The sequence below is a fragment of the Lonchura striata genome, chromosome 19, assembly GCF_046129695.1.
Source record: "Lonchura striata isolate bLonStr1 chromosome 19, bLonStr1.mat, whole genome shotgun sequence".
Taxonomy (NCBI): Eukaryota; Metazoa; Chordata; class Aves; order Passeriformes; family Estrildidae; genus Lonchura; species Lonchura striata.
Window position 1 is genome coordinate 12,028,466 of NC_134621.1, and position 12,427 is coordinate 12,040,892.

General features: G+C 47.3%; 1 protein-coding gene across 2 annotated transcripts; it reads left to right on the forward strand.

The window, feature by feature from the left end:
* The first annotated feature begins 39 nt into the window (after positions 1 to 39).
* On the forward strand, positions 40 to 11,796 carry LRRC45 (leucine rich repeat containing 45). 2 transcript variants are annotated; one of them, XM_021534072.2, is made up of 17 exons: positions 40 to 265; positions 815 to 876; positions 1,722 to 1,792; positions 2,128 to 2,306; positions 3,539 to 3,667; positions 4,253 to 4,365; positions 4,873 to 4,931; positions 5,051 to 5,128; positions 6,062 to 6,197; positions 6,494 to 6,571; positions 6,747 to 6,858; positions 7,028 to 7,098; positions 7,964 to 8,056; positions 8,652 to 8,744; positions 9,591 to 9,764; positions 9,857 to 10,004; positions 10,403 to 11,796. In XM_021534072.2, exons 1-17 carry the CDS (start codon positions 40 to 42, stop codon positions 10,597 to 10,599), a joined length of 2,019 nt encoding a protein of 672 aa, XP_021389747.1. In that variant the 3' UTR covers positions 10,600 to 11,796. The 2 variants fall into 2 exon arrangements, with proteins under 2 accessions (XP_021389747.1, XP_077643546.1); XM_077787420.1 differs by having other exon boundaries at positions 9,594 to 9,764.
* Positions 11,797 to 12,427: the final 631 nt, after the last annotated feature.

A 12,427-nucleotide genomic window follows, 5' to 3' on the forward strand; every position in this document is an offset into this window, starting at 1 on the left:
CGCGCGCGGCCAGCGAGCGGTTCCGGGGCAGCCGCGGCCATGGAGCGGTTCGGGCGCGCCTACGCGCGGCTGTGCGCGGCGGCGGGCGCGGCCCCGCAGGAGGCCGTGCTGCGGCGCCTGCGGGAGCCCGCCGGGGCGCGGGGCCGCCTGGACCTAGCGGCGCAGAGCCTCTCGCTGCCGACGTGCAGCGCGCTGGGCCGCCTGCTGCCCGGTGCTGCGCCCTTCGCCGCTCTGGCGCTCGGCGACTGCGGCTTGAGCGAGGAAGGTGCGCGCTGCCGGAGCGCGGCCGGCGGGCCCGGTCTCCCGCTGGTGCCGGGCGGGGCGAGGCGGAGGGGCGGGAGGTCGCTCGTGTTTGGGCCGGAGAAGGTGCCCAGTCCGTGACCGTGCGGGTGGTCACGCACCCTTCGGTTCTCCCTCCGGCGGCGAGGCCGGCTCTCCTTCTGTGGCCGTAGGCGGACGAGACAATCCGGCCTGTTAAAGTGGCCGGCAATTAGGGGGCTCCGTGGGCAAGCACGTCCGTGTCCCCTGAGCCTCCCTAGACGTGGGCTTTTTTCAGGGCTGAGTCAGGTAGATGTACAAGCTGACAGGTAGTTCTCTGCCCGGACAGTTTTTTGAGAATATATCAACAGTCTCCTGCCCTGAAACCTCAGGCTGAAGCTTTCCAGCAGGAGTGGAAGTTCATAAAATAATTTGTTTATCGCAGCCACGTCTTCTGAGCTGTCTATTTAACAGAATGGTACGCTGGGATGATGTACTGCCGGTTTAGGGAGAGGGTTTCACAAATGAAATAAACAGGTTTTTTTTTTCTGCTCAGGTGTAAGACTTTTGTTGCATGGTCTTTGCACCAACACCACAGTCAAATCTTTGGATCTGAAGGTGAGTCTGTTTGAAAAGAATTAACAGTGTTCTATGGTGGAGAAGGGAAAAGGAGCACAGGCTTAATGAGAAAGAGAATTGGGCAGTCCTGGTGCAGGATTGTTCAAAAAGATGCATACTTCTGTGAGTTTTTTGTTCTCAAGCGACTCATTCCTTGACTTGTTAACACCATGTCACAATTTTCTGAAGTAACTTTGCAGATCATCTTTATCCACTTTTATTCAGTTACTCTATTTTGATAAGAAGCTATTGCTCTATACCTTTTTGTCAGTTACTGCTTGGGTAGATGAGGCTTACGTAGGCTTTTTTGGGGATTTCTGTATTGATCCGTGAGTTAGTAGCTGTTCTACTTGTGTTTCTGTCTTGACTACCGTGTGCTTTGAACTAAGCATCTGCCTTCAGATGTGATTTTACTGAGAGTGACTTTCTATATGTATTCCTCTGGCATACAGCTATTTCCACAGTCAGAAACTGCATCATAACTTTCTTACTCATTTGTGCTAGTGTTAATAGAGTTCTTAAGTGTGTGAAGCGTGTTAAAATAGTTACGCTTATCCAGAATCGCCGTTTTCTGTCCCATTGTGGCCCATGCTGATCCTGGGCTATTTTGTGATTTTTGCAAGCTCTCAGTCATGGTGCCCTCATAAGAGTACAGTATGGATCCACTGTTCCTCGAGGGTTTTTCATTTTGTGAAAGGCTGACTGATAATGTGAAACAAATGTTGATTGGACTGTCTCTGCCTGACTGAAACTGGTATTACAGCTGGGATGTGTTGAGTAGTATTCGTGGTCTAGGTGGACTGGAACAGGTTTAGCCTACTGATCACATGGGGCTTCTGTTTCAGGGAAATAACCTGCGAACCATGGGAGCTGAGGCTTTGGGAAAACTTCTTAGGCAGAACAAATCCATCAGGAGGTAAAAAATATATCTACCTCTCTTTGCGCTATTCCTGCCAGATGGAGCACAGCATTTGAAAAGGGTCGAGGGTGTTTTTGTTGGGGTAGGAGGAAAGCCAAGTGGTGCAATTTCTTGTGAGGGGTGGGACAGGCAAAGGCATGAAAATGGGAGGTGCTCTTTTGGAGGATGCTGGACCCTGGCAGCATCCTGCTCTCTGAAGCCAAGTCTGCTCACAGACCAAATCTGCTCTCAGAGCTGGGTGTTTGACCAGGTATACTGTGATCTTTGTATCGTTTGAGTTCACACAGTTGTCCATACACTCCAGAAACACCAATCCTGTCTGATTTCCTTAGCTTAACCTTAGAGTGGAACAGCCTCGGCATGTGGGAAGAGGGCTTCTCCTTTTTTTGCCAAGGACTGAGAGCAAACAACTTTCTTCAGCATCTGGATCTGCGCAATAACCAGATTAACCATCAAGGAGCTGGAGAGCTGGCCATGGCACTGACGCAAAATACCAGCCTTCAGGAGCTAGGTAAGAGTTCTTTGCCCATGTATACATACATGCATGCAAGCACACACGTATCTTCAGGTTTCTTGCCTCAATTTCTTCCAACTGGTCGGTGTCATTCCCAATTCGTGTCAGTCTGGAGTGCTTTGCTGCCTTTGTGCAGGGAGTGGTCACAACCCCATGGCCTTTAGAGAGTGGGAACTGAAACTGGAATCTCTGGAAGCAAACCTGCAGATGAAGAACTGTGTACTTTGAGCAGAACCGTCTTTAGTAGAGGCAGAAGTGTTCTGATTCTTATTTGTGGTTGCTGTTGGCATGCCTCATGATAGACTCTTGATACTTAAGTCACACTCGCTTTGTCCTTATATAGAATTTTGATGGAATTTCAGGAGAATGTGGCTTTTGCTGCTGATTCTTTCTCATCCACAGATTCTGTCTGTGGAAGGAAGGCTCGTGAGAGCCAAATGTGAGACACAGACTATTGTAGATTTGCAACTGTCATGGCTTCCTGCAGTGTTGTGGCACGCGCTGTGCTGGGCGGCTGTGGCAGGGGCGCGACTGTCCCCCTGCGAGCTCTGCAATTCCCAGTCATCAGCAGGGACAGAGCAGGGACAGACAGCGATGACACGGGTCTTGGTGTGGAACAGGACGGATCTATTCCTGGGCTCCCAGACAGGACTGGGGGTGGGGGGGGGATGAACAGAAGTTTTTATACAGCAGCTCAGGAGTAGGGGTGTAGGAAAGTGAACCAGTGAGGATATGGTAAGGGAGGAATATAAGGTGGGGCAAATAGCTTATGAGCCTATCAGGGAAAATGGAGGGGGGGATAATACAAAGTAATGAATGGGCTGTTGAGGGCAACAAGACAGACACAAAACTCTGTGGAGAAAGGGGCAGGGATAAGGGAGGATTGACAACTTGGGAGGGAGGAGGTTAGGGAAGGGCTTGGGAAAATTGGCCACTGGGAAAGGAGGGGGATTAGGGAGGAGAACAGGGGGCAAACATGGATTCAAAGCACAATACACCACAACACTGCAGTTTACTAAAGATTTATCTGTGCCTTTCCTGCTTTGTCATTTTCTCTGCCTCTCACTTATCTTGAAAGGGGCCACAGTATTCACCTGTGTTTGTGCTGGGACCGTCTGGGATTAGCTAACTGTACTTGTTGATACATAAAGAGCATGGGTGGTTCTCTTGAGCCCTGTGTTTCTCAGCAGATATGTGACTGCCATGGTGAAAGTTTGCTTTCTGTGTAGATTTGCGATGGAATAACATTGGGCTTCTGGGTGGCCGAGCTTTGCTGAACTGCTTGCATAGCAACAAGACCCTGAAGAAGCTGGAGCTGGCAGGGAACAATGTTCCTGGTGACATCCTGAAAGCTGTGGGTAAGTGTGATGTGTGTACAGTAATGAAACACTTAACTCCTTTCCCAGTCCAGCACCTGGGGGATATAGGGCACTTGCTACTCCGGGAGAGAGCTAGCCCTCTTTCCCTCCCTTTCTCAACAGCACTTCCACATTGTCCTATGTCACTTCCTCTAGTCCTTTAGTGAGGGCTAATCAAGTTGGAAGTGTCACTTTCACCAGCAAAAGAAAAAAAAAAAAAAAAAAAAAAAAAAATTATTTGAGTTATTAGAGAATGATGTGCCATGTGAATGTGGGAGAACCTGAGACTTTTGCTCATAGTTTGCCTCTGATGAGCCAAGTTTTGATGTGGCTTACGCAGCACATCCTGTGTCACTGTCCTGCCCAGAGCAGAGTTAACAGCTTTCCTAAGGCTGGGGGGTTGATTACTCCACACACACTGATCTCTTTGACCCCATCCACCTTGTGACGGGCCAGCCTGAGAAGGGCAACTGTCCTGGTGTTTCTGATATCCAGTGATCATCCTGAGTGCTGTCTCTTCCAGCAGTGCTTGCTGTTCTTTTGCTTTAGAAACTTGTGCATGTTTTTCTGCTCTCTCTGTTTCAGAACAAGCCTTGGATCACAACCAAGACCGTGAGGCTATCCTGAGTGAAGCCCAGAACCAAGTGAACATCCTCAGCAAGGAGGTTTTGAGTCTGAAGGATGAGAAGAACAAGCAGGTCAGCAGATCTTGGCAGTTCAAATGGGGTCACTGGAGTCCTTTGCTTTCCCTTGAGGTCCCCACAGAACACTCAATGACAGTATTACTGTGCACCTGAAGTTGCATGTGCATTTTTATGGGCAGGCACACAAAATGATTTAGTACATTGAGTCCATCCTCTGAGCCAGGTTATTCAAGTGGCTTTATGAGTACAGACACATCCCTGCTGAACATATTCACTCTGGGTTCTGGAGGAGTTTTGGTTATTTGTGCTTTTGTTTCTTCTTTTGCAATTGATTTGATATTTTCCAAGTGGTGTAAACCTAGAGATCTGTTTTTCCATCTGACACCTCAGAATGCAGAGTCCCTGTAGCTGATGACCTTATTCAGATGTGCTAATAAACGAATCAAACTTCCAGTTTGCTTCCAATAGAGTGGTTTTGTTAAAAGGAAGAGAAAGATAAGAAATGTAAAGGTTTGTAGCTGATGAAGTTAATTTTCTCACTGAATTTTGCCTTGCTCACAGTTCATGGATTTTATGGATACTGTAGACAAGCAGAAAGAAGAAAGAGCCAGGAGTGAGAAGTGAGTTAGGTTCTAAATGTTTTCTGCTCTTTGATGGCAGAATTGAGCACTCTCCATTTCCTGGCACAAATTACCCACCTTTTTTTTTTTTTTTTCTTTTTTTTCCCTCCCAAATACAGAATGTCTGCAGCACGAGTCAGCCAGCTGCAGGAAGCATTGAATGAGCAGTACTCCATTATGAAATCACTGAAAACCAAGTACGGAGGAGGAAAACCTTTGTCTTCCCACTGTTCGTGCTGTATAAGCAGTGCCGAGCAGAGCTTCTAAGAAGGGGGATAATCTTGTAGGGTAGCTGGATTACTATTCTGGTTAGTTCTGCAGTAATATCCAGAAATTCAAGCCTTTGAGTTTGCCACACTAGATACTTAGCCTCTTCTAAGTAAAATTACAATGCATTGCTGTTAGAGCAAGTGAATTACATAAGGTGGGAAGAAAGAAAAAGGATTGTGCAGATGGGATGGGATGGGGACATGTTCCTTGTATGGTTTACAGCCTGGCAGGAACCTCTACCTACTTCCTCTGGCAGCTGACAGTGTTCTCTGGGAACCACTGCAGGTATAGAGGAGCCTGACTTGGGAACAATGGGGAAGAGGTGCTCAAAAGAAAGTGCTAGATTATTCAGAGCCGTATGCACATGGCCGTGGTTTGACTTCAAACTCTGCTGAGCCTGCCTAGTTTAGTCCTGCCAGGTAAAGGCAATGTTTCATGCCATGCAGTGATATGGACATGTCCCTCTTGGACAGAGCAAGCAAATTGTTTCTGCTTCTCATGTTTAAAATCCTGTCTCTAATTCTAAACAACTTTGCAGTGATATAAAATAGCTGGCTTTGTTCTGTGGGAGCAGGCAAATCCTGGATGGGTCTGGGTGGGGTAATTGGTTCATGGAAGACAGTGCAGGGCAAATGCAATGGGCACCAGAACACTGGTCCCTGAGAAGTCTCAGGTCAGTGCAGATGCTGCTGTGTATAGAGAGGTCAATGGTGTCCTTTTCCCAGAAGCAAAAAATGCCTCATTTAGGTAGCCTGATGTCACCTACTGCAAGGTGGAGATTAGCACCTTGTACCAGGGCGTACAGAGATTGCTGCAGTATTTGCCTTGGAAAAGATTCCATAAAGTGCTTTTCTCTATAGGCTGCAGATGACTGAAGCTGCCCTGGCTCTGTCTGAGCAGAAGGTGCACAGTCTGGGAGACCTGGTGAATGCCATGAAACAGGAACAAAACTCTGTGGCTGAGTGCCATTTCAAGGAGCTCCAGCAACAAAAGCAGGTGAGCTGGATAAGTCCTAGTTACGTTTGAGAGTAGGGCTATAGGTCATAACTGGTTTGTGTAGATTTGGGGGATGCTGGATGCAATAGGCAAGCATGGTTTTTACCACTATTGGTTAGCTAAAGCCACCATGACAAAAATTATTGTGTAAATGAGATAGATAGTACCAGGTATGAAGAGGAGCCCTGGTGTTTATGGTGTAGGTTGAATTTAGCTGGGTGTGATGTTGGTTGGCACAGGTTGGTAGTGCAAAAACTAGGGGGAGTGCGGGTTTTTAATTTTGGTTCTTTCTGCAGGAAGCTGCTGATCGGGAAGGCAGGCTTTTGCATGACTTGTCTGCTGCCAGTGAGAAAAATCTGCTGCTGAGAAATCAGGTAGGAAACCACGTCCAAGTCTGAGAGGTGGCATTTGAACTTGTATAATACCTGCTTCGTATATATGGTCTCTGCTTTGATTCTTTGGTTGGGTGTTTCTTCATTGTCCTGTAAAACCAACATTTTGTGCTAATAGGAAAAGAAAAACCTTCGTGGTGGTAATTTCCTTATGTAGGTGGATGAGTTGGAGAGGAAGTGCAAAGTTCAGCAGGATCAGCTGTTCCAGGTGAAACAAGACTTGACCAACACAACAGCAGAGCTGAAGCTGCGGGCTGTGGAGGCTGAAGGTGAGTGGAGGAGTGGAAACAGCTTGTGGACACCTGCAACTGGGATCATTGTTCCTGAGTCAACAGCACAGGCAGCCAAGGAGAAAGGGTTGGCAGAGTGTGAAAAATTATGAGTACAGCTGTCTGGCAGGAATGCCAGAATTGTGATGTACCTGCTTTTAATCTGCAGAACGTCTGGAAATGGAGAAAAGAAGATTTAAACAAAGCCTTGAAGACATGGAATCCATTCGGGTAAAAGAGGTAAGGATGGGGTTTCTGCAGCATCCTGGTTAGTCTTTCTTTGGTCCTGACTTACATCACCAGTGGAGGTCATGTTTGCTGTAGTGTGCTCTTAAAAAGTTAAAAAGTTAGTGGGCTCAGATTTATTGTGGGAATAATGGGCCATTTCTTCAAGCAAAGCCTGACTGAAAAGATCACAAGACTTTCTGCCAGGTAGTAAGACTTTCTAGCTTTCAAGAGTATGGGCCAGAGTGGCATGTGATGCTAGAAGTGAGGCTGGCCTTCGTGTTGGTCTGTGCACAAAGGTAATTACAAATACGGAATATTTTCCTCTTTCTAAAATAAATACATTTTAATGTTTTAATTGCTTATACACAAGCAGTCCTTTAATGGGGCTCAGCATGCTAGTTCTTTCTCCGTTGTGTTTCAAAGGGGGCTGTGTCTGAGTGTGGACAGGCCAACAGACTACAACCAATTCTCTTTGCAGTGTTACTGAGGTTTGAAGACTCTCCAAAATAAATTATACTAATAGATTTCTCTGAAGATACTGAAATCTTTTAAGAAAATTCACAGGCTGGAAGGATTTTACCAACATTACAGCTAGAAAATGAATCTGTTGTGTTTTGTATCACTTGATAATGAGAGCTTGGACTCCCTCCTTGTGTCCTGGGAGGGATCTCTGTCTAAAAATTCCTAGTTTCAAGAGGGCAGATTCCATCTGTACTACTGTTTCCTAGTGGAGTTCTGGGAGAGGTAAGAATTTTACTTTGCTGGTAGGTGGGTCAGTGAGAGGATGCTTCACTATTGTAATGAGTAGTCCTGCTGCTTGCTTTTCCTGAAGATGGGAATGGTTTTCTGTCACTTGCTGGTTTCTACTGCTTTGCAGGTGGATCGTATGGCACAGCAGATGGAGGCCAGTGAACGTTCCATGCACGACAGGATCCAGAGGCTGGAGGCCATCAGGATATCTCTGGATGAGGTGAGAAAAAGTGCTCTAGGCATGTTTGACTCCTATAGCAGTGCACGGAGAAGGCTGCCAGGAAAGCTTTGTTGAGTCTCTGAGTGCAGACCTTGGTAAAGATTGTCTTGTGCTGTAAGGAGGAACAGAAAACAGCAGTATACCAGCTAAAATTATTTTTACTGCTTTGGATTAAGGAAGAAGGTTCCAAGGAGAAACTTGTAAATTCAGATTGGACAAAAATAAGGATTCCATTTAACATGTTTAGAATCTTACTAAGATTTGACTTTACCGGATTCTCATGTTGTCACAAGTAGTGTAGCATGTTTATCCATATCTATTTCCCCAGCTACATCCAGCAGTGCTCTTTCCTCTTCCCTTGTTTTGGAAAGGTTTAACCAATACTTGCCCTCATATAACTGAAATCTGCATTTAACTTAGATAGCAGTCTTTAACTGAGGAAAGGTTTGTCATCTTTGTTTGCTTTTGCTGCCCCTGAGTGAGAAAGAGAGCTGTGTCATTTTATGGCCTGTGACTGGGAACTGCTGGTTCTCTGGTCAGTGTGGCAGCAATGCAGCTTTTCTGTCTGGAATGATTTTCCATGTTTCTGTGGCAGGAGCTGAACCAAGTCAAAGCAGCTGCAATAACTGAGCGAGGACGGGCAGAGGAGGAGTTAATAAAAGCCCGGAGTCAGGCACGCTTGGAGGAGGTAAGGACAAGACCTATCTGTGGGCCTGTCCCTGTGGGAAGGAAGTGGTTCGGCTACCTAGTCTATGTTTTAGTCTTGGGGAGCTGCTAGCTCACTCCTCTAATGGTGTGATTGCTGAGGAAAGAGTCCTGAAAAGTCTAATTCGAACTGTCTTTAGTAGTAACAGAACTGATGTTGATATTGTCATGGCAGATTTAAGTTGCCAGCATCTGAAGCCAATGGCCAGATGTTGATCCTTCTTTTTAATAACAACTTTCATGGAGTACTCCTGTTTCTGTGAACACTGAGAAATTTCTTCAGGTCGCTACTGCTGCTAGATAAATAGTCACTGTAGTATTGAACTTTGTGAAAATGGCAATGAAATTAATATCCTGTGAAACAGAACAAAGGATGTGGAAAATACACAAAAACTATTAGAATATTTACTTATTTGTAGCATCACAAAAGAAGATGCTTCATTGAGTTACAGACATAGAATTACTGAGTTACTGACATGTGGGATCCAGCAGTTTCTTAGTTGCCTGCAGTGGTGCTGCAGAGCCATTTGAGGTGTGGAGGAAGTGAAGGTAGAGCGCTGGTTGTAAACACTGGCAGTGACATTGTTACATCTGCCAAGGACCTGTCTCTGTTTCTCATTTGAGTGTTTTGGTCTCTGTCAGTGTCCTCCCTGGCAAGAGGAAGCAGCATGGAGTCACTCCTAAGTGCACGGAGCAGGACTGTGTCCTGTACTTGTCAGTGCCAGTTGACTGAATAAAGGGTTCACTGTGTTAGGAACAGAGATGGGAGAATCTCTTCACAGGAATGAAGTGGGACTGTTTAATTTTCATTTTCCTTCACGTCTTACAGCAGCAACGACTAGAACACCTAGAAGAGAAGCTGCGGCTGATGGCTGAGTCAAGGGATGAAGTTCAGAACTGCTGCCTTAAGCAAAAAGAAATGGTTGCTGAGGCCCAGGCCAAAGCCAGACAGTTGAGCCTGTATGCTGATGGGCTCAGGAGGAGGCTGGATGAACTTCAGCAGGTAATTTGGACTGGAGTAGAGATAGTCACAACAGGGCCAGAACAAGTTGCTGAAGTTGTTTGGTTGTTCATGGATTTGTCTTTGTGTGTCAGGACCTGGACAGGAAGGAAGAGGAGAAAGTGACAGAGCTAAATAAGGTGAAAGTGGAATTACAGGAGCAGATTGGGCACCTGGAGGCTGAACGCACAGCCCAGGATGGGCTGAGAGAGAAGATTGCAGCTCTGGAAAGACAGCTGAAAGGTGATGGATACTTTTATGCTTCTCAAATGGTTACTCTGAGTTACCCTACATTAGGCCTGGAACTGAGCTGTGCTCACAGGTAGTGACTCACAGTAAGCAAGTGCTTCCTGCCTGTGAGTACACCTGTGAGTTGTACTCTCCATCCACATGTATTTACAGGGATTCCTGTCCTCATTTTATAGAGACCAAGACTCAGATGACCACTCAAACCTGCATAGCAGACAAAATGTTTGGATTTCTTGCACAGTGAAGTGTGCTTGCTGTCTGTGCAAAACCTCTCATGTCTCATGCAGCTTCTCTTGTGTGCTCGCTGACTGTAGCACTTCCATTGCCTTTTGCCTGCTCTTATTTATTCCAGGGATATCTTGACTTTCTTTACTAATGCTGCTTTTTCACAGCCCTGTGCAGTAATCACCGTGAAGCACTGCTGGACAAGGAGGGTGAGATCTCTCTGCTACTGGAGAAGCTGAGAATGAAGGAGGCTGAGATCTCCAGGATGAGGGAAGAGGAGGCCCAGCGAGCAAGTTTCTTGCAGAATGCCATCATGGCATATGTGCAGGGATCTCTCTTGGGAACCCACAGTTCTAGGAAGTGAGAGTGTGGCTTAAAGGATCCAAATATCTGCTGTCAGGGAAAGGGTGAGCAACTTAGGTACAACTCCTTCTTCCTAAATGGACAGTATTATCAGAGTGGGGTGACACAAAGGCTCACAAATAGACAAATGCTCCTGCTGTTCAGAAATCTTCCTCCTGACAGTGTAAAGGAGAGGAGAAAAACACCACCCAGGCCTGTGGGTCTGAGTCATGATGTTGAGCCCCCTCCCCTGCACTGCCACAGCCTATTGGTACAGGGGGTTACTGGGGGGGGGGGGTTGTATGTTCCCTGGCAAGGTCCTGCTGCAGTATTTGTTTGGATGCCAGGGCTGTACACAGAGAAATGTGAGGAAAAGTGACGAGTGTTTACAGTTCCCTGTGGGCTGGAGCAATTTATCTTGCTAATGGGATCCTGGAACTGCTGGAAACACCAGATATTACCCATTTGTACTTATTCACCCAGGGTTTGCAGACAGAAGCAGAGTCTGATGGAGCCCTCTCTGGCTTGTTTACCCTCCCTCTGTGGCTCTGGCCATATTGGTGGGCCATAGAAACATATTTGGCATAGACAGAAACAGCTGCACTGAGGGGCTTCAGTGCAGCGCTGTCCATGTCCTCGTGGGACAGCCGGCCCTTGGCAGTAGTTCCACTTCTGCAACAGTGAGTGGCAGGGAAAGGGTGGGTGGGTAATTGGTTGCCAACATCTGTGCTTCTTCACTGTGAACTGCGGCCCTTAGCTAAAGATGTTGTGGCTAGTATAGCTACAGGATTTAGTTTCACTATGGCAAATGGCAGAACTGTTCTCCTGGCTTCTAAGAATCCTAGAACCGAGTGCTGTGGCCCTAACCTGGAGAGGAGCGTTGTTTCTGGTGTGATGCTGGGGAGGTGCTTTTCAGAGCACAAAGGGGAGAAGGTGGTTCCTCTCCTGGCAATGCAAGTCCTTGCATGACCTGGAGAAAGGGAAGGTTTACTAGAGTCTGAATTGGAGAAAGCAGGAGCTGTTGTCAGTCCAGCAGTATTGAGCCTTGAGGGAGTTTTTTCCTGTAAGTCTGGGGTGGGAATATTAGGATTCTTGGAGTACATATTTTAAATGATGCTTGGAAAATGAAAGTTTCTGTGTGAACTGGTTGCTTTGTGTTCATTTTTTATGCTGGGTTTTGCTCTGCTTAATAAAGAACTTTTGCATTTTGGCATTGGCACTGGACAGTGGCAAACTGGGTCTTTGGCTGGTGTGGAGGGTGGGGCCTTCTGCTGTGTTACTCTCCTGAAGATCCTGTCAGCCTGTCCTGCACCTAAAAGGCTATTACAGGTGGATGAGATGGGGATGGTTTTGGTTCTGGACTAAGATAAAAGCAAAGAAGTTGGGAAGCTGTTCCCTAGTCATAACGAACACAACCTGTGGCAAAAGCTGCTTAGTTTGTGGCTGCTGGGCAGCGCTGCAGATCCGCAGGCAAGGGAAAAGCAAAGCCTATTGTTTTCAGACAGGGCCGCTACTGTGGGCACCTATTTTGCCGGCAGGGTACCTTAGGGAGGTGGGGGAAGCCAAAAGCCGTCTTCCTGAAGGATTTTTCCTGCTCCATCTTTGTTCCTCAGCAGCTCTGGGCAGATGACGGTGAACTATGCAGCTACAACGTAACCAGGTTTTAAAGCTTTGTCCTTGAGCCGGTGCGCCCCGGTGCGGTAACCGGCCCGAGCAGCAGCCGCCTCTTCTACCGTGGGGCGGGGCCGCCGCTTCTCCGCGCCAGCGCCCGCGGCGGAGCCGCGTCCGGCCCCGGCGGAGCGGCGGGGCGGAGCCGGCGGGACACGGGCCCTGCCCCCGGTGCTCGCCGC